Source organism: Carassius auratus, chromosome 9 (assembly GCF_003368295.1).
Source record: "Carassius auratus strain Wakin chromosome 9, ASM336829v1, whole genome shotgun sequence".
NCBI lineage: Eukaryota > Metazoa > Chordata > Actinopteri > Cypriniformes > Cyprinidae > Carassius > Carassius auratus.
Genome location: NC_039251.1, coordinates 26,370,954 through 26,397,510, shown reverse-complemented (window position 1 = coordinate 26,397,510; position 26,557 = coordinate 26,370,954). Strand labels below are relative to the sequence as shown.

Here is a 26,557-nt window from a genome sequence, read left to right as displayed (position 1 = left end):
ATTGTAAAGTGTTTCCATCATTATGACAAAAATAATCTTTGTATACATCCTTTCAGAGTGTCATGAGTTTTTGGAGTTTCAGCTTGTTTTTTTCATCAGTAATTAAAATCAAAATTCCTGAACTCATCACTCCCGGTTGTCCCTTTGTCAGAACATAAAGTCAGCCATTAAGTTTAATTTATTTCATATATTGTTTTATATTCTTGAAATATTTTATATTCACTGAATCAAGTCTGACTTCCCATGGGCTCCATGGCATCCAAAAATATCTGACATTTAATCAAGCTTCCCTCTCTAACCTGCCTAAAAAAAAATAAATAAATAAGAAAATAAAATGAATCTTCTAAAAGAAGGACAGAACAATCACAAATCAGATGTAAGTGTTCTTTGCTGTTGTTTGATGATGACTTGTCTTGCAGAACCTTAATACGCTTATATCTATACATTTACGAGGGCATGTAAAAAGCATTCATAAATCAGTCTGTGAGATTATGACAGATTGGCATGAGTTCATCCCAATCAAAGCGTTTTCATTCAGTTGAGGTCCCCTATAACCACAGACTATGAAGACCACAAAGGACAACTTCAAAAAACAAAACAAAACCTCTTCAGTCCAAAAAAAAAAAATATGAAGGCAACTGCCAAAATAATTGTCCTGTCTAGAAACAGACCATGATCATTAACCACCTTGTAATATTTTATGGCTCAGACTTTGGAAAGCTGTTCTGATCTTATGAATGAAATCCCTCCCGATGTTTCTTGGCCTCAAAAAGGATTTAAAAACACTATGCAGGCACTTAAAACTACAACAAAAGATAACGTAAAGCATAAGGATGGTATTCTACTAGCCACATTCAGACATTTACATAGTCATTTGAGCAAGTACGCACTAAAAGCTCTAGAAACTCTGCTTCCTGCTGACTCTGATCTAGCAAGTTCAACATTATCGCTCAGTCGATAAAGGCTCCCAATGAGTGTCTTCTCATCCTGAAGAGCCATTGTTCTGCTTGCATCTGGTCCACATTTTTCCTCAGCAAACTCCACACCACAAACTTTACCTCAAATGCAGATTGTTATTCATGGTAAAAAAAATTACTCTTTTTTGGTTCTTCTACACCAAAACCAGTTCATTCAGAAATAAATTTTGCAGGCGGTCATTTGGCGTCTTTGTTGTTGTTGTTTTGTGAGAGTGACAGACCTTTGACAGAAGAGGGTGAGGTTGGTGTGACCTTTCCTACCGAGCTCTTCGACGCCACCTCAAGAATATACATTTAGACAAGTCTCTGGTGAATATATAACAACATGAATAATCATGAATCATAAACCATTGGCGGCTGTTGATCTAGCATCTGGTCGTCTTAGCTGCAAGAAAGTGATAAACAATCTAAGTCTTCTAACCCTCATCATTTGCCAACATCCACACCAATTCTTCTCCATCTTGTCCTTTGAGGATCAGCATGGTCCCATCGTGCTGACAGTGGTGTAGTTAAACTTAGACATGGACGCTCCGGTGGCAGTAACCTCATCGTCACCTTCCCTGAAGCCTCTTCTGCGGCAGGACCAGCAGCAGCAGGAGAAGGTGGCAAGAAGTGCCTTTCGAAAGCGCTTGTTCATAAAGCAGTAGATGATTGGGTTGACACAGGCAGACGTGTAGGACAGCAGGTGGATGAATGAGATGGGGGCTCCAGAAAGAGCCCTGTGGGCTGAGGGAAGGTCGAACGCTTTCCAGGTGTTGACGGAGTACAGAGGCATCCAGCAGATGAAGAACATGGCCACAATGACAATAAGCATACGGATCACCCGCTTCTTGGCCTTTAGTTTCGCCTCAGACGTGTTGCTGCGGGGTCGGTCCACCTTTGCGGAGCCCGTTGGGGTGAGGACTGACATCTCCATTGAGTTTGGCCTCTTGGACACCTGGATGTAGCAGCCGTCTCCGTCATCGCTGCTATATAAGACAGTGTTGCTGATACCATTTTTCATTCCTAAAGAGGAAACATTGGACATTCCTCAAGAATAAGCTCTGAGGGAGTATTTAAATATATACAGATTAAGGGGAAGCTTACATTTTGATCCACATTGCATTTCCTGAATAAAATACTACTGCTTGCAAGGCTGCATTCATATGCAAATATCACACAAAAATTCTAACTTGAGTTGAAAATCCTTAAAGTATAATGTTTATGAAGACTGAAGTTATTGACAAAATATAGTTTCAACTGAGGCTGTACGTAAGCAGTTTTGTTGAATTAACACTTTTTGTCCTCTGTGATGTTTCAATGAAAAATTTAACATTTCGATTTTTTTTTTTTACTTTATCAGAATGGTATGAAACTTTGTGACTTTTGTGGTACTTGCAATATGAACACAAGCATTGTCGACAAGATTGGAAAAGGCTAAATGGTCTTAAAAAAAACACCTGAGATCTTTCTGGTCAAAAAAATGACTGCCATAAGAAATAAATCAGAAAATACAAAAATTCTGAGCAATTTTCTTTTGGCGTGGGAGTAAAATTTACATTCTTTGTTCAATTTTTATTTAAGCGCTTAATTAATTGAAAATGACATGATTTTTTAAATGATTATTATTTTATAAATAAAAAGGTAGCACTTTATTTTACAGTCCTGTTCCTCATGTACATACTATGTACTTATTATAGTAATTACAATAACTATGTAATAACTAGGTACTAACCCTAAACCTAACCCTACCCCATGTAGTTACCTTGTATTACCAGAACTTTCTTAGATAAATACACTGTAAGTACACTATAAGTACATGTTAGTACACGTACTGTAAAATAAAGTGCAACCAATAAAAATTATGGGTGCTAGAGGGTTAAAGGGATATTTCACCCAAAAAAGAAAATTCTGTCATTAATTACTCACCCTAATGTTGTTCCAAACCTGTAAGACAATCCCACTCAGATTGTTCATCTTCAGAATAGAAATGAAGATATTTCTGACGAAATAGAGGTTAAACCACTGATGTCACATGGACTATTTTAATGATTATTTCATATTACAAATATATTCATTTGTGATCTGAATATGAACAAAGGTATTACTGGTTTGGCACGACATGAGGGTAAGTAATTTCATTGTTGTGTATACTATCCCTTTATTTGTAGTAAATTGTGGAAGAAAAATTAATTCCTATTTTCAAGCCCTGTTATAATTAATCAAATCAGTTGCAATCAAATTACTCTTAGGTTCATTTTAATAAATTAGTCAAAACGACACAAAACCTAAAACTCAGTTTTGAGTTTGAATTGCTTTAAAGACTCCTTCACTTACTGTACAGTTCTTGGCTGAAAAGTAATACTCTATGAAAAAGGGAGTATTCAAATTTTTAAAAATATTCTATTAATGAAATTAATCAGTAAGGAGCTGGAATCATAAAGTGCAATCTGAATCGTTCCATTCTTTACAATTCCCAACCCTTGTGTCTGTCACTAAACAATAACCTTCATGAGACCTCACAGCAGGTTGTGTTTTGACATTCGTGAGCTACCTTCTTTTGCACAAATTTTTACCAATAAAATGGGAAAGGAAATGACATTTCACTAATACAAATGAAAACATCTTAATGGGTAGAGTGGTGACTCAGCACCGGAGAGTTTGAATGCTAGATCACTGCAGCCCAGGGGAAATGGAGACATATTTATACAATTATAGAATATGATTTAGCGTAGAACAGTGGAATTGTTGATGAGACATAATCAAAGCAATCCAGCAGATATTAAAATGTAAGAGCCCCACCAATGAGTAATTTAGGGGTAATATTCAAGTCTATATTTCCTACTTTTTCCTTCTTGCTTTTTTAGGGGTAGTTTGGGAAATGTTTTACAGCTGCAATTATATTTTTGAAAATCAAATAGGTCACATTTCATTACTTAGGAAATTGAACCTCATTCAAAAACAGATGGACATGGCTGTACACACAAACAATTAAATCCTCAGAGTAGGTCATCAAATACGATCACAGTTAATACCCTATGGGATGGTCTGAGGCTTACTAAAACATGGTTAAATTATACTGCATGTATTGTGTTTTTGACTTCATAAATGTCTCACCACTCTGTCCCTTCTTCTGCTCCAATTCAAACTGTATTCCACGGTAGAGTTCTCGAGAAATGAGCCCATAAGCAATGATCATCACCACTCCAGGAATGAAGAACAGAACAAATAGCAACAGGATGTACCTAAAACAACATAAAAATTGTTTGAAACTCCATTTTGAGAAATAGTTTACCTAAAAGTGAAAATGTTGTCACCCTCAAGCCATCCAAGATGTAAATGAGTTTGTTTCTTCATCAGAAAACATTTTTAGCAATAAATTAGCATTGCTCACTAATGGATCCTCTGTAATGAATGGGTGCCGTCAGAATGAGAGTCCAGCTTTTCAATTAACAGGATATTAACTGATGAACTGGAGTTGTGTGGTTTGCTTTTGGATTATTGTAATGTATTTATAAGCTCTGATATTGATATTATCTGAAATCTGATATTCTCTGCAGGGGATCCATTGGTGAGCAAGTGATGTAATGCTAAATTTCTCCAAATCTGTTCTGATGAGGAAACAAACTCATCTACATTTTAGATAGCTTGAGGGTGAGTACATATTTAGTATATTAAATTTCTGGCTGAACTATTCCTTTAAAATATAAATACAACCACTCACTCATATAGGCTATTTATCCAAGGGTTGCCACTCATGGTCTGTGAAGACTGATTCACATTATTCAAAACATTGTTTGTTCTACAAAATAGTTTTCTGATTATAATTCTGAATTAATTTAAATATCAATAATTGTCCTCAGAAGTGAGTAGTCATGCATTGGCATAGCTTGAAGGGAACATATCCGTGATGTGCCTAACAACACCCCTTCCCTGTAATAAAATCCCTTTCATGCCCAGCCTCTTGTGGCTTATTACTGTAACAGAATATGCAGAAATAATTAAAAAGATGTACAAGCAAACTCAGTGGAACATGCAGAAACAGTACTGTTGTGGTCCCTAGCTGTCTACCTAGCAACAGCTGTCATAAAACATAATGTGCTGCAGGAGGCACCCAGCTAATGTTTAAGACCCCTGCTCCTTATCAGAGCACTGCAGAGTGACTCTGTCTCTGTGTCGCTGTCTTTGCCTCTCAAGTTGAGACAGACGCAGACAGTCAATGATGTTACAGTATGAGTAATAACAGGATGCTCTTCCAATTTACAGAGTACAAAACAACTTATGCTCTAAAGACAGCATCTGTGGCATTACCAGACAATAATTTGTAGCATGTCAGTATACAAATAAACAGGTATGCACTTCCAATGAAGCATTCTGAAAGGTTTAAAAACAAAATGTTATTTTAATATACCCTACGGTTAAAAATATTTTTTATGTATCTGAAATAAATTAGTTAAAAAAAAACATCAGTATTGTGCAATATTATTACAATATTAAACGAAGTTATTTAACTTATTTATCTATTTGCAAAAAAAAATGTGCATTCAGCATTATTTCTCCATTCTTCAGGGTCACATTATCCTTCAGGTATTATTCTTATATGCAGATTTGCTGCTCAAAAATCATTTCATATGTTGAAAACAGTGGTGCTGCTTAATATGTTTAAGGTAGAAATTGCTTGTTTTTGCATTCCAGCCCAGCCTGACACAAACTGATGTTAACTGTCCAAGCTGTAGTGTAGTGTAGATACAGATAGAATGTATAGACACTGCTGGCTTTGGAGGAACCAGACTTGAGTCTGACCTAGGTCGTGTCCTTTTTCCATTTAACTGTCCTATAAAATAAAAGCTAATGAGCACTAACAAATACTTCAACACTCACCAGGCTTGCTCCACCTCGCTTTTTGGCCAGTCATGGCGGCACATGTGAGCTGTAATGTTGTTGTGCTTGGTGAACTTCACCAGCGTGCTGAAGATGGGATAGGGTGTCATAATGAGGAAGGACAGGACCCAGGTAGAAGCAATGACTTTATAGGCATGGGATCGGGTCTGCCATGCCCGGGACTTCAGCGGGTTGCAAATGGCACTGTACCTCTCAATGGCTATAGCCACCAGACTGAGGGTAGATATACAGACAGAGATTCCTGTAATAAAGCAAAAGAATTACACTGAAAAAAATAAATAAAAATTTTAACAGTAAAAGACTGTAAAAATGCTATAGTAAGAAGTATTGAGTGGTTGGCTGTTAGTAAGTTACCTTCCTATGTATGGTGAAAAACTGTAATAAATCGAACAAGACATTTCACAGTTTACAGTAATTTTGCAGTAAAATATTTTTTGTGTCAGTTTTTTTGTCTATATATCCCATATATTAGTCATTACCTTTTTTATTGTAAATGTAATTTAAATCCATAATCAAATGTAGCTACAGTACAATATTTTTAGACTACTTTAATTAATTTATTTATTTATTGCTCTATAGTTTTGATAAAGAATTTGGCATTGAGTCAAGAGCCAACATTTAAGATCATCTAAGCGGTTTATCCATCAAGTTTTCTGATTCAGTTGCTCCTATCGCTATACGTATTCACTGCAAATCTGTATTTATTCCCCGAACGCTTTATGCTTTGCAAAACTGGAAGCGACAAAATCCTTAATACGTTCTTCTAAAAATACAAAGCTTAGTGAAAAACATTGCAGAATGGCATTCTTGTTGGTGAGCGTTGTAGAGCGAGATTTCCGGCAGCCCCTCATGTTTGAGGAATTACTGGCCCAATAGCCCGAGAGCTTTGACCTGATCTCGCCCTCCGCACCACAGCTCATACCGAGGAAATTGTTCTTTGCTTTACAAATCCCCTTCCTTCTCTGCCCCTTCGAAAAACAAACAGTGGGAGGGAGGTTGTGGTTGGCACAGCGTGTTGGATGTGCTGCCCTGTCACACTTTGACACTGTGTGGGCCGCAGGCCACTCGCACACACTCAAGTAAATAAGATCTGCTCTCTTGTGAATTGTGTCAGACAGTCAACATAATACAGGAGAAAAACATCCTTTAGAAACAGTATCTGATCACCCGTGAATCCCAGTAAAAAAAAAAAAAAAGAATTGTCTTATGATTTTTTTTTGCCCCTTCAAATTATTTCCCATCAGCCCTTGTGTGTCAGATCTGACCTTGGCATTGTATTGGCTGCTGCTGGATGAGCCTTGACTTTCATTTAGGGAGGTAGTGATCCATGAAACAGTGCAGATCAAGCTGGATGCATTCATATATGTCTACTGTACATCAGTGGGCAATTTCTCAAAGCGAGGGTCTGTGCCAAAATCTGACATCCTGTTAACTGTATTACAAATGAAAAGTAGTCTCACCAAGTCATTTTGAAGTGTGTTTTATAGTCTCCTATTGCAGCTTATTTATGTTGTTGTTTTTTAACAAGACATTAAATACATGATGACTACAATAATAAATAATGTGAAAAATAAATAAAATAAAATACAGTTCAGAGCAGAGAAGCAAACTGTGATACGCTTAATGAAGGCTTTGTGCATGGATATTAAAGGGTTAGTTCACCCGAGAATTAAAATTCATCTTCTTGTCACCCTTGAAGCATCCTAGGTATATGTGGCTTTCTTCTTTCAGACAAATCCAATCTAAGTTATATTTAAAATGGTCCCTGCTTTTCCAAGCCTTTTTATGGGGTAAGCGGGTGTTTTTGTCAACAGTTCAGAAGATGTGAAATAAATTGCGCACATCTGTAATAAACACGGCTCCGGGGGGGGGGGTAAAGTCCCCCTGTAGTGAATCTATGCATTTTTGTAAGATAAATATCAAAATTTCAAATGTAATAAAAAAAAAAATTTCTGACATCTGCTGACTGTGGGACGCGGAGGACATGCAGAAAGAAAATTTAAGACATATGCATCACACGCGCGAAAATGTAGGAACAAAGGAATGTTTCCTTAGTTTAGCAAAGGATTTCCAGTCTCCTCTTGGCTTATATTGAAATCCTCGGACGTTTTTCTTTACAAATCCTCGTTTTGTGCTTCTAATACGTTCAGTGTTTTGTTTTCTCTCTACGCTCGTCACTGACCACGCAGCGCTGACATACTAAAACATCCGGCTGCACTTCTTCTGGTTCCCCACAGTCAGCATAAGTGAGGAAAAAAGTGTTTATTACATTTGAAATCTGGATATTTATCTTACAAAAACGCATGTATTCGCTACAGGGGGCCTTTATTCATCATCAGCAATGTCATTATTCAGTTTGAGTCAGTTCAATGTTGATTAAATACTAATGTCGATATCCAAGATGTGATACATCTGTACAGAAGACAACAGTACCATCATCCAGCTTAAATCAAGTTCTGTTTCCATCCAATGGTGTCAGAATAAATATTGAAAATACGTGTTATAATATAACTAGTATGATGAAGAGCTTTATTTAGGCTATACTGCATGTTGCTTTATTCGATAAGAAATTTACTCTGTAAATATAAGTGCAATGCTTCTTATTTTCTTGTACTTCATTCCAGCATTGTGCTTTATAAGTAGTTGAAAAAAATTGCATATTATTGTGTACTGTGGCTAGATCTAGATGTAAATTGCAATGGAAATTTTTACCCCTAATGATTTAATTTAATACATCTAAATTTATTTAGCTTACTCAATTTGCATGGTAATTTCATGATTTATTTTTCCCCAGTTACAGTAATTGTTTGTTTGTTTGTTTTTTGTAGTGGAAAAACATGTCTACATGTCTAAATTAATCATTTAAACAATAATCCTTCATCCCTGGGTCTAGACAGCATAGGCCCATCACCGAGATCCAGACACTGGAATTATCTCTTTAAAAGTGCTCCTTCCTTCACCATGAATAGTACTACATTCATTTTATTGCTTTTCTCCATCATTAGATCATCATATGATGAATTACTGCTGCCATAACAGAAGATGTATCGAAACATCTTTAAAAACTCATAGGAGATGTGATTACACAGTAACAAATGACTTCATTTAAATATTCATTAATATTCAGACTATTGCTGACTGTGCCTGTACAGACTAATTTAAAATAAGTAAAATTAATATCTTTCAAAAATTTGAAGCAACGTAAAGTTTTGCATGTCTAGGCAATTGAAGCATGTGACTTTTACCAGAGTTTGTGAAGACGATCAGTAAACAGACTCTCCCTGGGTGCCTTATGCCAGCAGGATATTCAGAGCAAAGTAGCTGTACTTTTCTTTGTGATTTAGCAGGTACATTTGTAACATTCTCAGTTAAGTTTGCAAAAAATGAAAGTCCATCTTACCCATAAGATAGGCTACAATCTTACACATGGCAGCTCCAAAGATGAAATCCTCCAGCAGGTTGGGAATAAGAGTGAAGGGCATGCAGAAAACAGCCATCATGAGATCACTAATGGCCAGGGAGAGCAGGAATGAGTTGGTCACCGTCCGCATTCGCTTATTCACCACCAAAACCACAATGATGAGCAGGTTACCAAACACACTCAGCAGGAATATGAGAGAGTATAGCAATATGCGCAGCGAATCCATTTCTGAAAAACAAAGAGCAAATAACAGATCAACATATTAAAGGCCTTTGAAATGACAAAATATAAACACTTAACCCTATAATGTCTGTCATAGGTACATTTCTAAGGTCTCTATCATCAACATGATCAAAACGTGTTTTACACAATCTACTCTGTTGTTCAACTGATATATATACTACTATATATCAGTATACAACTAATATTTACATACATTTAGTGTAATAAAAAGTTTGTAAAAAGGTTTTATTGATTTTTTATTATTAAATATGTCAGGCTTCACAGGGTTAACATTCAGTAACAGGAAATCAAGTTAAATCAACTCTGTCAAAGATGCGAGAAAAAAATAGTGACTGGGGAAAGATATGGGAGGAGAGTTTAATTGGCATTTAATTGCTTTGAAATATGCCAGATCATTGCACATAAATTGAATTACTGTAATGTTCAAAAGGCCTCAGTAAATGAAACTCTCCACACTCACACTTGATTACTTTTTAAGTTTATTTTTCACACTGTCAGCAATTCACTAATGGAAAATTATATATAATTACTAGCATATGGTGAAATGTTTTTCCTTAAAGGCAAGACATGACCAAAGAAAACAAAAAAACATTTTAATTAATAATTGAATTAATCATTGTGACATGTCAGATGTGGTTAATTAGTATGCAACAGGTCTGGGGATCAAATTCAGACTGTGTGATATTTGCCACCGTGGTGTACAGAATATATATATATATATATATATATATATATATATATATATATATATATATATATATATATATATATATATATATATATATATATATATATATATATATATATATATATATATATATATATATACATAGTAAAAATACCCACAAAAGATTATTTAAAGCCATTTTTGAATTAAATGAAAAAGGTATCAAAACTGAAGCTTTAGAAATAAATGTTTTAATTATTTGATTCAACATCCAATTTATTACACATAAGCATTTAGGCTACAACAGCCTAACATAAACTATGGAACATAAAAGAAGAAACTTCAAGAAACATTTCAGTATTTTTTTGTTCATACAATGAAAGTGATTTACCAAAGCAGCTTTGTTACCAGTCTACTTTACGGGGAAGTCGTGGCCTAATGGTTAGAGGGTTGGACTCCCAATCGAAGGGTTGTGGGTTCTAGTCTCGGGCCGGATGGAATTGTGGGTGGGGGGAGTGCATGTACAGTTCTCTCTCCACCTTCAATACCACGACTTAGGTGCCCTTGAGCAAGGCATCGAACCCCCAACTGCTCCCCGGGCGCCGCAGCATAAATGGCTGCCCACTGCTCCGGGTGTGTGCTCACAGTGTGTGTGTGTTCACTGCTCTGTGTGTGTGCATTTCGGATGGGTTAAATGCAGAGCACAAATTCTGAGTATGGGTCACCATACTTGGCTGAATGTCACTTTCACTTTTCTTTTCTTTTCACTTCACAAAAGAAAGGTTTGAAACGACATGAGGGTACATAAATGATGACAAATGTTTTTTTTTTTTTTTTTTGTGTGGGGTGAACTACCCCTTTAATATTATTATTATTATTAATTTAATGGAATGATACTCTACATAAAAAACTAAATCTGCCAGCAGTTGGCGGTAAATGTCTTTATGAGTGATTCGATTCAAAGGGCTGATTCATTCAGGAATACAGTAAACTGCTCTCTTTATGAATGGGCATTTAAATCATTGAGTGCAGATTCATTCAGAAATTAAACTGCTGTGTTGCTTGGAGATGCACAAAAATTCTGCTATATGGCTTTAAAGGTAATATAGTATTGTTGTATAAAATCACATTTGCACTCGTGGTATTCGGAAATAAACAGCACTTGTTTTAAATTGCACTGGCTGCTTATGTAATATTGCTTATTGTATGATGTAAATATGAGACAAAAATTCATACAAGGGCATTTTTGCACCAATATCTTGAATTTTAGGGCATAACTGCTGTGGCGAGTGGGGCGGGGCCGAGAGGCGTGGGAACGAGGAGTGAGGCCAGGTGTAGTGATTGGAGATGAGCTGCACCTGCGCCCCACCGCCGGTCTTGAGTCCCACGTAGGAGATGGAAGGATATAAAACTGGAGCGACGACCGTGAAGGACGAGAGAGGACCAGGCCTGGGACATTATTTTATGTGTTTGCTTTTTATTTATGCGCACCAGTCGGCCGTGAGGGGCTGGTGTGCCGTTTTGTATTTACTTTGAATATTAAAATTATGTTTTGATTGTGCGCCGGTTCCCGGCTCCTTCTTCCCGATGATTACGAAGGTTGTATTATTACAGTGGTGCCGAAGCCCGGGAGAAGCAGGGACGCGCTGCTGAAGATCCCTCGCCGCTGTGGTGAATCCGCGGTGCCCTCGAGCTGGCGAAGTATGTGCCGCCATGGACGCTCGAGGCGGTGGGCTGGAGCGAGTTGCCGGGGACGGGCGAGCTCGCTGCCGGCCGCCCACGATATGGAGGGGCGGCTGCCGTCCGTGAGGAAGCGGAGGAGTCGGCGCCGTTCACCAGGGGGCCGGAGCCTGCCGCCTCCGTGATGGAATCCGGAGGGGCAGGGAGCGGGGGACTCCTGCCGCTGCCCAAAATCGGAGGAGCCGTCGCCGTCCACCGGGCGGCGGAAGAGTGTCGCGCCGTCCGCCGAGGGCCGTCCAGTGCCACCGCCGGGCACCGCGGAGGAGATCACCCAGCCGGTGGAGGGCCGAGCAGCAGTGCGTCTGGGAACCGGAATTTTTTTTTTTTTTCCTCTCTCGTCTCTGTCGCTCCTCCTTCCATCTCCTTTTCTCTCGCCTCATCTGTCCTACCCCCAGGTTCCCGCAGGTCCCCGTGAGCGGTCCCCCCCGGAGGGAAGGGGGGGGGGAGTAGAGCGCAGTCTCGAGGGTACCCCCCGGCCTGCGAGGGGCGATGGGGGTATGTGGCGAGTGGGGCGGGGCCGAGAGGCGTGGGAACGAGGAGTGAGGCCAGGTGTAGTGATTGGAGATGAGCTACACCTGCGCCCCACCGCCGGTCTTGAGTCCCACGTAGGAGATGGAAGGATATAAAACTGGAGTGACGACCGTGAAGGACGAGAAAGGACCAGGCCTGGGACATTATTTTATGTTTTGGTTTTTATTTGCGCGCACCAGTCGTCCGCGAGTGGCTGGTGTGCTGTTTTGTATTTATTTTGAATATTAAAATTATGTTTTGATTGTGCGCCGGTTCCCGCCTCCTTCTTCCCGATGATTACGAAGGTTGTATTATTACAACTGCATTTATGGAGTTGTTGCCCTGCATCATATTTGACAACAGTCAACTGTTTGAAATACAAGATGACAGCCAGGTCTGGGGGCGGGGCCAGTGCTTTAACGGCATTCAAATATTTTAATCGTGTTATTTTTCATAACTAATTAAATTAACGCATTAAACTGACAGCCCATATGTGTGTGTGTGTGTGTGTAATTACAATGAACTTGATTATAAAATACACTTTTCTGTACTTCAGAGTCTATAAATGTACTATGTGCTGTCAGGTTTTCTTGCTGACTTACTGAATGTTTAGAAACGATAAATGTATCTAATGGTCCTCAATGCAACCTTCTGCTAGTATGGAAAAAATCCAGCATCATCAAATAACATCCTCAGAATGCAACAGCTCACTCAAACACTTGAAGCTGTGTGTTTTTCAGACATGGCTGATGGATTGTGTTTTTCTAGCTGATCTCTGTGGCCATAAATCTGAATTTTACACGGGTAATCATTCTTTGTGACATAGCCCATCATTTTGTTTAAGTAATGAGTTGGAAACTTGATATCTGTAACTGAAATGTTAATGTGTAATTGGAAAGTTGTCCGATTGTTGATCAATCAAAGGGGAAATACGGTGACTAATGGAGAAACATTGCAGGATTACTGCAAAACAATATTAGACTATGAATCGCAACTCTGCTGAAATGTCATAAGCATACAATCATTTTGTTTAATAGCATCATAAATAAGGAGCCCTTCATAAGCCACTACACTGAAACTTAAAAATTGAGATTATTTTATGCGGGTACATTTTTTATATATATATATACTTTATTATTACATTTTTAACTCTTTCCCTTGCAGCCTTTAAAACAGTTTATAGTGCCCACCAGCATTTTTTATGGTTTTCACAAAATTTCCATTGCTGTATGAATATCTGAACCAGCATTAAAAAAGAACAGAGCCTCTGCTTAAAAAAAAAAAAAAAGTTAATTAATTAATTCTAGCTTCGTTATTTTTTATCAACACTTTGATATTATTCTACATATTCATTTCTGCTTTTTCTTCACCATTCTTTGATTCAGAGATTCAATACTCTTTCAGAATATGTGTAATAGTAACTCTCACATAACAGTGAAAATTCTGACAATGGCAGGGATAGAGTTAATATACACCCTTTATTAAAGGTGCTTCAAAATGCTCTTCACAAAGATGCCATAGAACCAATTTTAGTTCCACAAAGAACCATTCCGTCAAAGGTTCTTTAAAGTAGCTCCTCTTTCTTACCTTTTTCAAATCTGAAGATCATTCTTTCGCCACAGACAACCTTTTGTAAAACACAAAGGATCTTCAGCTGTTAAGGGTTCTTTATCAAACCATTTAGACAAAGAAAAAAGGGTTCTTCTACGGCATTGTGAAACACCTATATTTTTAAGAGTGTTTGTGTGTGTGCGTGCGTGTGTGTGTGTGTGTGTGTGTTTATTTATTTATTTTTATTGCATAAATGCAATTTTATCAGAAATACATTGGTCATTTTATATTAGATGCAGTGGGCTGGAAGTTTAATTTCCACTGAGTTTAATTTAAATGTGCCATTTCATACTAGACAAGATAATGACACACACACACACACACACACACACACACACACAAAGATACTACTGAAAAGTTATTGTGCTTTACATAACATTTCCAAATAGTAATTGGTTAAGTTAGGTAAAAAAGGCCAGTTCAATGACGTGACAAAAGATTAAGGATACAAATCAATGAAAACCCCCTGTTGACTTCAATTCTGAATATGAACATCAACCAATTAATGTCTACAGTGGTTATTGACATATATGTGAACTTTTCGTTAAACTTCCTCTGATAATTAATATTTTTGGTTCATTTGTTGGTAATTTTGGTAGATCTTTCCTAACACAGTAAGCTGGTTTTATTCACAGTGAAAATCACTGGGGTCTAAAGCCAAACTGGACCCTTTTGGCACTGACTTTATAAGGCCTTATTTCAAAAGTCTTCAAGGTGAACTATCCCTTTAAGTCTTTGCTCTTGCTCTAATGATTTTTGACATAGAAAAGCTCCACGTTATAAACAATCCTCCATAAGTGTTTTGAATACTAAGCCTTAATTTTGGAACCCAACAATCAAACATTGAAAATAAGCCATTTTTCTGCCAAAGTGGAACATATTCCAGCTGCTTTCCATTACTGCCTCTGCAGAGAGCAGTCAATGTGAGCCAGCATGAGCAGGTAGGATTATGGGATGTGAAGAGTCACATCCTGTTTGTGGCTTTGTCAGGCTAAAGCAATCAATTGAGGCCATGTTTGACTACAGTACAGGGTTCTGTGTGCGCTCCATTACTGATCGCCTGTAGCCACTGGTCTTAAAGGATTAGACCCGCCAAAATGCTGCTGACAACCTCAGGACTTTGATCTCATAAGAGATGCGGTCTGCATGAGTGGCTCGACTAAAATCGCTATCTCACTTTCTCTGTCATTGTTGCAAAGAATTTGTTCCATCAAGTAAAAAGAAGAACATGTTTATCAAGTATCCTCCACATGCCACTACTTTCTGTAGGATGCCTTAGCCTCACTATGTGGGAGAAGCGTGAACTGAACTGTTTGAGGTTTGCTGTGGATTCTGTCTTAGTCGTGGGTTTTAAAGGCCTTGGGAAATACTTAGAAGTGTCAGATAACTGAGATGTGTTGCCTTGGGATGGGATTGGCTTGATTTAGGGTTAAAACAGCGTGTGTCATCATTGCTGGTAATTGGATTAATATACTATTTCAAATTCTCTGTTATATTATATTTTTGCACAAGCTTTAACATTTCAAAAGTCACTAAGAACCCTTCTAGAGCTCTCCTATTTCTAACTGTTGACACTTCTATGAAAATGCACATATGTTATTTGTGAAAAAAATACACTTAAGCAATGCAAACAACTCAGTTAGGAGAAACGATTCAGGAAGAAGGAGACAATAAATTAGATTACAGAGAATGAAATACTTGTTCCCCCTTGCCAATTGAAATGTTACACAAGGGCCATCTAATCGAATTCAATTACTCTTTCATCTGTACTCTTCTCCCTGTGGATGAATGTCTCTCTCAGTATATTTCATCATGCAATCTTGGTGTATGTGACAGATGTTGGTTTCAGGATGAGATCTCAACATGTCCTGTCTCGCACAAACCTGTACTGTCAACCTTCGCAAGTCACATCGTTATTCAAACCATCCAAGACAGCACGGTGTGTAAAATTCACTGTACATGAGGGACTGACAAGAATGAGGTCATTATAAAACTGTTGGCCATTGATTATTTATTTAACCTGATCAGACTAGCTAATATCCACTGGTGATGTTTCTTTCGAACCATACTCTTAACGATAAAGGTTCCCTTTCAGTCAGTCACTCTTAATGTCACATCGGTGACTGAAGAATTTGGATATTGCTTCAATAGACCAATCTACTTTGTGTGTAAACTAAATGAGCCAATGCACATTGACATGCAATTATTGCATTCAGCTGCCACTGATCACAGCATGAGTAAGCAGAAGGTGCAATATATACCAGCTTTTCGCTTTGGAGCCGAGCGACAGTATCATTCTGCTCAACTGTGTACCAGTCGTGAACTACAAGTTCAGCATGCTCTCAGAAGCTTCCTGTGTTGGCAAGATGGCGCTTCAGCAGTGGCCGTTACAGAGTTTGGTTAGTTAGAAGTATGTTTAAAATGTATGTATGTTCTAACTAAAGTTAGAAGTATGCCTTGCCTTGAACCATCTCAAAGGGTACTTATGAGGCAAGCACATGCTGGTCCAAATGGCAACACAGCGACCGTTGAGTACATCAACTGACAAGGTGGTCTGTGCTCCTGTCGCATGTTGCAACTCACCCACCACCTCCTCCTTTGGAGTCAGAAGGTTCTGAGGTCACTACTTGCTGTTCACATTCCGGGCCTGCTCAACTGCACAGCCGACGAGCTGTCTCAAGCAACGCTCCTGGGAGAATGGCGATTCCATCCCCAAACAGTCCAGCTGATTTGGAGATGTTTCAGAGCAAATCAGGTAAACCTTCTGGAAGGACAAGGAGCAAGTCTTGCTAGTGGTGTCGTGTTGGCCCCTCGGACATGGATCCCCAAACTAGTGCTCCCGGAGATGCACGATTGTAGTCGTGCTGTTCTTTCTGCAGCAAGGGCTGGAGCAAAGGCTGTCTCCCTCCACCCTCAAAGTCCAGGTTGCTGCTATTGCTGCATATCATGTTCCCGTGAATGGGATGTCTTTAGGTAAGCATGACCTCATCATCAGGTTCCTTAGAGGGGCCAGGAGGTTAAATCTGTGGATGTCATCACCCTGGCTTATAAAGCACAGGGTGTGCACTGCCCATTCAGGTTGCAAGCTCACTCAACTAGAAGTGTTGCATCCTCCTGGGCGTTGGCAGCCGAACATGGTGAAATGTCTGGTCCCAGGCCTTCATGATGAATCCCTGAGAATAGTAAAGCTGGGTTCCATATTGAGTGTTTTGACAATGGTGAGTGGAACTACTTGTTCTGAGCCCCGGCCTACACCAAATAGTGGAGCAGGCGGCTCGCACAGAGCACAACACCCATGGCGCTTTGGTAGGGATCCCAATTCGTCGGTCACCGACAAGACATCGAGAATGACCAACTGAAAGGGAACATCTCGGTTATGTATGGTAACCCTCGTTCCCTGTAGGAGGGAATGGAGATGTTACGTCCTATCGCCACGGTTGCTGTACCACCGCTGAGCTGCCGAGTCACCATTCTCAGCTCCTCAGTGAAAACCTGGTATGCATTGCACCTTCTGCCTTATTAAAGTCATGCTTTTCGGAGACACCACTGGGACCCCGCCTGTAGATCTGGGCTCATTAGCACCCTATATTAAACCCATTATCACAAACCTAGGAGTTAAAGTGGACCCTGAGCTTAAATTTGACAGTCAGATCAAAGCTGTTGTCAAATCAAGCTTCTTTCATTTAAGGCAGCTGGCCAAAATAAAACCAATTCTGTCAAGACAAGATTTTGAAACTGTAATCCACGCCTTTGTAACTACACGGCTGGACTACTGTAACTCACTATATGTGGGGGTTAGTGGGTCCTCCATCACCCGTCTCCAGATGATACAAAATGCAGCAGCACGTCTTTTAACGGGCACACGTAAACATGAGCACATTTCCCCTATTTTAGCTTCATTACACTGGCTGCCTATTCAATTTAGGATCCATTTTAAAATTCTGTTATTTGCTTTTAAATCACTAAATGGTCTTGCTCCGCCATACCTCTCTGAGCTTCTACACTCTATAAACCCTTCCGCTCTCTCAGATCAGATGATCAGCTGCTCCTGACTGTGCCTAAAACTAAGCGTAAGCTCAGAGGGGACCGTGCCTTTGCTGTTTCTGCCCCTAAACTGTGGAATGATCTGCCTTTGCATGTTAAGCAGGCCTCTTCTTTATCTGTTTTTAAAACCCTTCTTAAAACCCATCTTTTCTCTTTGGCTTTTGACACCTAGTAAGAGGTCGACTTTATTTACTTGATTCAATTTGTTACTTTGAATGCTTTTATTCTGTGGTTATAAATGGTACATATGTTTATTTTATCTATTTTATTTTTATTTATTTTTTATTTATTTTTCTGTACAGCACTTTGGTCTACTGTGGTTGTTGTAAAGTGCTTAACAAATAAAGTTGGTATGGTATGGTATGCTGTGGTCAGCGGCAGCTGGATGCAATAATTGCATGCCAATGTGCACTGGCTTGTTTATTCTACACTCAAATCTATGGCATCTATGGTTCCAGGAAGAACCTTTAAAATCCATGGAATCTTTCAATTTTGCAAAACGTTCTTTAAAGTGAAAAAAAAAAAAAGTTCTCAAGATAGTATGAAGTTAATATTTTCTTCACACTATGCGAAAAAAAAAATATTTTAAGATTTGTTCACTGAAAGGTTATTTCTGGAATTCAAAATGGTTCTTCTAAAATACTGCTGCATAAAATGCACATAATAAGGACATCTGAATATTTTCTATGTAAAGACAGATAATCATTTATTAGTATATTGTTTTAAACCACAGTTTATGTGTATATATATTATATTATATTATATTATATTATATTATATTATATTATATTATATTATATTATATTATATTATATTATTATATTATATTATATTATATTATATTACAACCCTAAATCAAATTAATATGCTTGTGCCAATTAAAATTTACTGTCAGGATTACTAAAGAAAGGTTAAAAGTGTATAAAAGGCATGGCCAGTTATTTTTGCAGCTGACCTCATTACATATACTTCTGAAGTAGTTACTTTTTTGAGATGCAAAATTTATGGGAACATAATAAACTACTTAAATATTTAAATAATGCAACTTACTAAGTTTTGTGATAATCAATTTACTGGTATTTTTTGACCCAAGACAATAGATAGATAGATAGATAGATAGATAGATAGATAGATAGATAGATAGATAGATAGATAGATAGATAGATAGATAGATAGATAGATAGATAGATAGATAGATAGATAGATATTTTTGTCCTTTGTGATTTAATTATTCATGCATCAGAGGGTTAATAGTTCATTCTCATGTGTACTCTGCTGTTTTATGCCTCTGGTGTGTTTTTATGACAAACCTTGTTTTTATGACAAAACTTGATGTCTACCATACTTAACATTATCTAAGATGTGTATACAAGATATACAGATCATAAAATCAGATGGATATTGTTTAAAAGTCAACTGAATATTTATTCCAGGATGGGATAAACTCAAGCTCATGTCATTAAATGCCATGTAAACAAAACATCACTACGATTTCTCATCATCCCTCGTCCATTTCCATCTCACAGCACATCACCTCTAGAGCCGCACTGCTACTGTTTCAGTGTTAACTGTTAACTTCCACTTTCCAAAACACCACCATTTACTATTTCATCAATGCTTTTGGCCTCATGATCAATTCATGAGAAGATTGAGCTGGCTTAGGAATACAGGTTTCAAACCAGAGAAGGAATGCATGAATAAATTACAATCAAGAGGAATCAAGATATCATGAAAGTTAGTTGCATGAATTATGAATCTGAGGCCAAATGTGAGTGCGTAAATATTTTAGATTTGTGTAAAAAAAGAAAAAAAAATCCTCACATATCAACAGCATTTTGCATGCTCTAAGTCATTGTTATAACCAGTGCTATAACTAACTAGAGGGGAATAAATAACTCAAAAGGTATTTTCACAGTGTGAAATTTGCTTGAAGGAGGCATTTTTTAATAAAATCATTCCTATACATTCTACCACATTAAGCACATTGTTTCAGTGTACATTAATCTTCATGTCTTCATATTCTAGCTTTTTAGTTTTATTTTACTGTCTAATTAGATGTATTGTTTATTATTTTTAATTGTCATTTTATTTATTGTTTAATATTTATTGCTAAAAATATGACGATTGTTAATTTTAGAACCTTTGTAAAATTTAATTATAATTACTGCACATTCACATAAGCACAAATCAAGAGAATGTCCACTTGTCTGGTTTACTTACAGATGTAGTCAGAGCAAAGAAAGAAAAGAAGAAAGAAAATTGACCTGCTGTATAATACTTTTTCTTGAGTAGAATGGAAAACCCTAAACTGAAACATACATGTTCAGAGATGTAAATGCCTTATAAAGATAGAGAAGCAAAAATCATGATCTTGATTAAATTGCAGTTTATTGTGCAGCCCTAGCTGCTTTTTGAGCCACAAAAATATATACTGTAGATTTCATATATAACAAAATATGAGAGTAATATATTGCCCAGTTAAATCACATCTTCTTCTTATTTTTCAAGAGTAGTAAAACTACTAAAATCCCTACTTATTTAGCTTTACATGCTATAGATTTAAAATAGTAATTCAACAACGTTAATAAACTCATGAGTTACAAACAGTTGCATCAGTTTTGCAGCAACAAGTGTTCGATTCTAAAACAGATGGATGTCTAATCATGGATTTTGGGAGAAGGCTTGATTGTCAGGGAAAGACAGAGGTTAACAGTCCACTCAGGCTGTAGTCAATATTCCCAAAGCAGCGAAGCAATCCATGCAGTTTCCTGAATGATGTTTGTAATTGGTGTCCACATAGAGGCCAAGTGCCTGTCCCTGGAATAATCAACTATTCGCTAATTAAAATCCGCAGGACAAAGCACATGAGAAACATCAGGAAAAACACTCACCTGCAACTTGTTTTTGTTAGCCATTTTCTATAGTATATTTTGTAGAAATCCCGTTTAGGCTATGTGTATTTTGTGAAATTTTGTGAAACATACAATTTTCAGATCCCACAATGCAATCTGCACGATTTGACCTTCTGCTTCCAGTATAATGAATGAACTATTTATTTTCTTAACGCATTTATTTTGTCTATTTTAAGAAAAAATGTCACTTACTATTTTTAAAGAATAATAGGCAGCCCACAGTGTATATTGTGTTGCATTCAGTGAGTACTAAGCTGTTGGAACAGCCTGTCTCGCTCCAATCTCAGTGTGACTGAATACCCAGCATTCCTCCATATACAACAGTCCTCAAGCTGTGTCTTTAGAGAGGTCCATGGCTGTAGCTCATTCCTGCAAACTGATGACCTTCAGTCGGCTCATCTCCTGCGTTATTCAGACCTACTGTATAGTGTAAACTAGATACAAACAGATAATTCTCATTATACAGGTAAAAATGCCCCAGTAAATCAGTTTTCGGAAAATCAATTATTGTGTTTTAAAAATAATTAATTTCAGACACTACTTTGCAATTCTCTTTCCAAACACAAATATGTAAATCTTAAAAATGGTAAGTAATGCAGTGTGGACACAAATTTATAATAAATTACTGGGTTTGTGAGTTGTTTGCTTCTATATTAGAGCCAAAAACAAAGGTAATGCCATAATTTGGATTCGGATCACTGTCTGATGTGCTGAGGACAACCAAATAACACATTTGTCAATTAAGCCAACTACTCAGGAACACCATATACTGCAATAAAAACGTCACAATGTCTTGTTCTTTCTTTCTTTTTTTTTTCTGTGAACAGAGTGAACGATTAATTCTTCATTGCTGACTGCTGAATAATTGTGTCTGTATGAAGCCATACAGCATCCATAAGATCCTTAAGAGACCTCTCATAACCCACTGTGAAACAAGTTTAAAGCAGTAAATTATCTAATGATTGGTTTCAACCTTAAGTGTCAATCACCATCAAGATCTGTCAAGGAAGTTAATCACTTGTTGGTCACAAATGTTTCTATATTAAGCTAAAGCATGACGTTCTGCTAACCTCTGTGTCCTCTCAAATTACCCTGATGCAGCTTCATCACTGGACTCATCTAAATGTTAAGAGCTCATGACTGAAGACCTCATCCTGAGCGAACTCAACAGGTGTCTCACCTGAGATCAGAGGTTCCATTGTTTCAGAGCGAATGACTTCTACTGCCTGTCTCGTCATGTTAACACAGCACGTGTTTGATCATATACAGCACTGCTTCCCAACTGGTGGGTCACAGCTTTGTTCTTATGGGGTCAGCAGAGAAAAATAGGCTACATGGAAATTATATAATTCAACTAACCATGTACTTATGCATAGATAGGATAAATGGAAAGAGGATGGAAGCTTACTTCTGCGATAAAATGTTAAATTAATGTAATTGATAGATTTTTTTCACAGAGTTCTTTATGTAACAGAAAAATCTAAAAGGAATTAATAATATGGCAAAGGTGTTTGAAAATGTTTGCTTTTGTGATGTGTTTGTGATATTCTGAATGCAGTGCTTCAGTTTGCAAAAGATGTGAGGCATTTGTGGATTTGTGTGTACAGTTGAAAACAACTGTAATTGTCAGATGTTAACTCAAAATGATGAGATAGAAATTCTGATAAGAAAAAGTCAAAATTGCAAAATATTAACTTTCAGGTTTGAGAAAAAAAATTATAGTAAATGATCCATTTACTATGGAAATCATTGCATCATGCAATCATTGCATTGCACTGTTGCCAAGTACAGTGAAGAGATTTACAAAGATTCACAGAAAATCACTGAGATGTCATTGATTGCCTGAAGCATGTGCATGCCATCCTGGACTCGTCATAAAGACGAATGAATGAGTGTGCATTGTATGCTAACAGCCCAGATCTTTGGATTTGAAGAGCGCTGTCGGAGCACTGTGTGATGGCGATAATGACACGTGTGTTTGATGATCAGGGTTTATACTGAACACAGGGACAAAGAGCCCAACAGCCTCTGCTGATGGAGGAAATGGACAGCAAATATGTGTTTTGTCGAGCAGTCTCTGATTAGGCTCCTCAGTGGCAATGCACTAAATTTAGCCTGTGCCCAGAGGTATGCTAAACGCTTCCATCAAAGCACCCAGAGAGAAAGAGGAGAAATCACTCGCTTTTGCTGTACAATGTGAAAATAGAAGCGTGTACAAAAGAGCTGTTTCTACCTCAAATGACTTCTTAAATGACATTTATTGGGTAACTTAATGAAGAAGTCATGTTGATTGAGTAAATATGCATAAGTAAAAGCATTTAAATGTTGAAAATGTTGCACATTTTCATAATTTTGTGTTATTTATCAAACAGTGTTGGGAGTAAATAGTTGAGTGCAATGGTATTACACAATTTAATGATATACATGCAATTGTGATCTGTTACTGAGGAAAACATTTTTTTATTATTTATTATTGCAATTTTAATTAAATTACAGTTACTTATGAAAATGTTAATGGGTTACATCTGAATAATTTCACACACATGCATGTATATATATATATATATATATATATATATATATATATATATATATATATATATATATATATATATATATATATATATATATACATATCTGATAACAGTTTAAATCCTATTTAAGCTTTTGCATATGCCTTTTTTTTTTCCAAGGCATTGTTCGATGGCAGTGTTTCCTGTCATAACTATGCAAAGATTTGATTTCAAAAACAGCATCATAGCTATTAAACTATTTCTTGTTATAATTTTAAATCTGTTTTTAACCTCAGAACTCAAAGTAAAAATGAGGTGCTAAAGTCTGGCAGTGGTGCCTGTGCTTTAAAATTAAATGATTTTAATCTTGATTATAGCAATGAAGGTTTGTGAAAGACAGTTATCAGTGTTGAGTACTGCTATAACAATATCCCTGACCACTTAAAATGTTTGAAAATGATTACCAGTTGAAAACATTCATTAGACCTTTGCAAAAATAATCATAAAGTAATCAAATGCAATCAGTTACATTATTTTAATAAATTAATTGAAATAGTAACACCACTTATTATGTTTTAAAAAGAGTAACTTGTAATCTGTAACTATTACATTTCTAAAGTAACCTTCCCAACACTGCTAATAAAGCATATTTATAGCTCCGTGGTTGAACAATACCTTGTTTTTTGGTATTCACCTAATTTATTCACCTAAGAAATATTTAACATCTGCTTTCTTCCAGAAAATTTGCTAACTTTATTGCAAATATTGGTTCTCCTCTCATTAATACTTTAGAATGTTTTTTTTTTTCTTTCATATTTTACTGTTTTATATTTTAAAGTTAACATACAGTATGTAGAATTGTCATCACTTCATTTGGTCTAGATAAATAATCTCTTTACGTCGTAATACAGTCCCTCGCGTCATAAAGCCCAGAGGGTGATGCAGTGAACTCTGCTGAATTATTTACTTGCTCTGGCAGTGATTCTAATAGCAGTGGAAAGGCTGCAAACTCCGTTTCTTATATAGGCACTGCTCACTTTATTCAGATTTGTGTAACTCATTTAATCCATTTTTTTTCCCATTAACTCCTTGGACAGCCTAATGAAACAACTATACATACCTTTATAAAAAAGGGTTCGTTTTTTTTTTTTTTTTTTTTACTTTGTCTCATCAATGTATCTGCAGCAGCTATGGTAAAAATGAAATCAATGTTTTGTGTGTGTGTGTGTGTGTGTGTGTGTGTGTAAATATGATTTACTACACTTATGACCCTTCACTCAAATGTTAAGTGTTCCTCACAGGTGTCTAATTAAATAGCAGCTAGACTACATCAGGTTTTCACACACAGTAAACATACTTCATTATCCTTTTTTTCTGTGGCATCTCTCTTGAGCTGACTGCAAATAAGGCATCAGAAACTAATAGACCATAGGATTATAATCGCATCTAAATTCTCCCTGCAGTGGCAATAAAGCTGTAGCGATGCTGGCAGAAATGAATCTACAATTTCCCAAGATATAACAAGCATTGTCCTTTTCCACACAGCCCATGGTACAGTGATTGTAGTATTATATAAAGCTTTGATCATTTAAGATCGCAATTCCCTAGACTCTGAGTGATTATACCTTTTCGTTTTCTATAGCCTACTTAAATGAGAGCAAGGTTACAGGACGAAAACATGACATGGTATGCCATTTATTTCTAGTATGTGAAATATTCAGTGACTTTTAGGGGTGTGGAAATGTAAGGACATTTCTCTCAGTAACCTGATTTTCATGAAGCAATCTCTCAGGTTCGTCTTGCGCAACCGAATTTGGCTTTCCCCGAACGCAAACGTCGAGTAGGCTTTAACTTGACTTTAAAATATATATATAGGCTACTTGAAATACCTAAATATATCATAAAGTGATGTTTTTTTTTTTTCAGGAATCGTACGAAAAGCGCAGAGAAACCTACTGTCACTATGGTTACCTCATCAGGCGAGCGCTTCTATTCGTGAGGCTACTGTATTTTAGCGCGCTCCAACTAAAACTTGCAATCTTACTTTTGCGCTTACTGAAATGTTTTATACCCATCCAAACACTTCCTGATTTTGCTTAAAACCGTTGAAGGATGCTTCAACCTCTCTATAATGTCAAAACAGTCTGGTACCTCTCTAGTGAAGGAGATCGAGTGTGTTGAACGCACGCGAGTGTGTGTCGGAGATCCTCACCTTTGGCTCGCGCCGGTTCCGTCTTGGGCAGCAGAAGCGCGTCTCCGCAAGCGCCGTCGGAAATCTCCAGACTCCCGTTTAAGGTCCCGTTCAGAACCGAGCTGTTCTGAAGCGGAAGGCATGCCCAAATCCCAGATGTATCATTTAGCGTCTGTAAATCCATCTCGGACCTAACCACAACTATTTGATATTAGTGTTTCCTCGCAGTCATCCGTAAGCTATGAGAGCGCAAAGAGCTGCTTAGAGAGCAGACATTTGGAGAGGATTCAATTAAGAGTCAATAAAAAGGTAAGATTAGCTCGTGCTGAAATGAAGCGTTGTTGCTCAGCGGTGTGTTGAAGGCACAGTTGCTCTGTGTGAGAATGTGATGAAGCCCTGCGCGCCACTGAGGCTCTTCTCACGCGTGGACCGAGCTGAGGGGTTATTAATGAGCTCTTAAACAGCAGGGGTGGGAGTTTGGGGGTGAGCCGGTGGGATTCAGGCAACTGAGCATCCTGGAGAGGAGGAGACGTTGAAGGGAGTTTGTGGAGTACGGGCACATGGATTTAGGGAAAGTTATGAATGATGTGGCAGGCGGAGTGAAACACCGGCGCCCTCTTGTGGAAGTAGCTTCCAAGCTCTTCTGGATTTTTTTTTTTTTTTTTTTTTTTTTTGAAAATACATTAAGGGAATTTTTATACGATTTTAAACATTAGAGACATAATGTGTTTTAGAATTAATATATTGCACGCCGTTTCGACATAAATTAATAAATATTCATAGAACAGGTGTCGTTGTCACAAACTTCAGTGAACATTTTTCATCATGGTACAGTACATTTAGTTTT

At 37.4% G+C, this 26,557-nt stretch overlaps 1 protein-coding gene across 1 annotated transcript; it reads right to left on the bottom strand.

Annotated features, from left to right (window-relative positions):
* Positions 1 to 26,317, bottom strand: cckbrb (cholecystokinin B receptor b). The gene is made up of 5 exons (XM_026272334.1): positions 25,732 to 26,317; positions 9,259 to 9,507; positions 5,838 to 6,099; positions 4,074 to 4,201; positions 1 to 1,982 (listed from the first exon to the last, which is right to left on the bottom strand). Exons 1-5 carry the CDS (start codon positions 25,892 to 25,894, stop codon positions 1,453 to 1,455), a joined length of 1,332 nt encoding a protein of 443 aa, XP_026128119.1. The 5' UTR covers positions 25,895 to 26,317; the 3' UTR covers positions 1 to 1,452.
* Between the last annotated feature and the right edge of the window lie 240 nt (positions 26,318 to 26,557).

Coding starts and splice junctions, on each gene's coding strand:
- cckbrb (XM_026272334.1), bottom strand. CDS start 25,894: ATGGATTTACAGACGCTAAATGATACATCTGGGATTTGGGCATGCCTT. Junction 9,508..25,731: donor GGAACCGGCGCGAGCCAAAG/GTGAGGATCTCC, acceptor TTTGTTTTTCAG/AAATGGATTCGCTGCGCATA. Junction 6,100..9,258: donor GATTGTAGCCTATCTTATGG/GTAAGATGGACT, acceptor GCTTTATTACAG/GAATCTCTGTCTGTATATCT.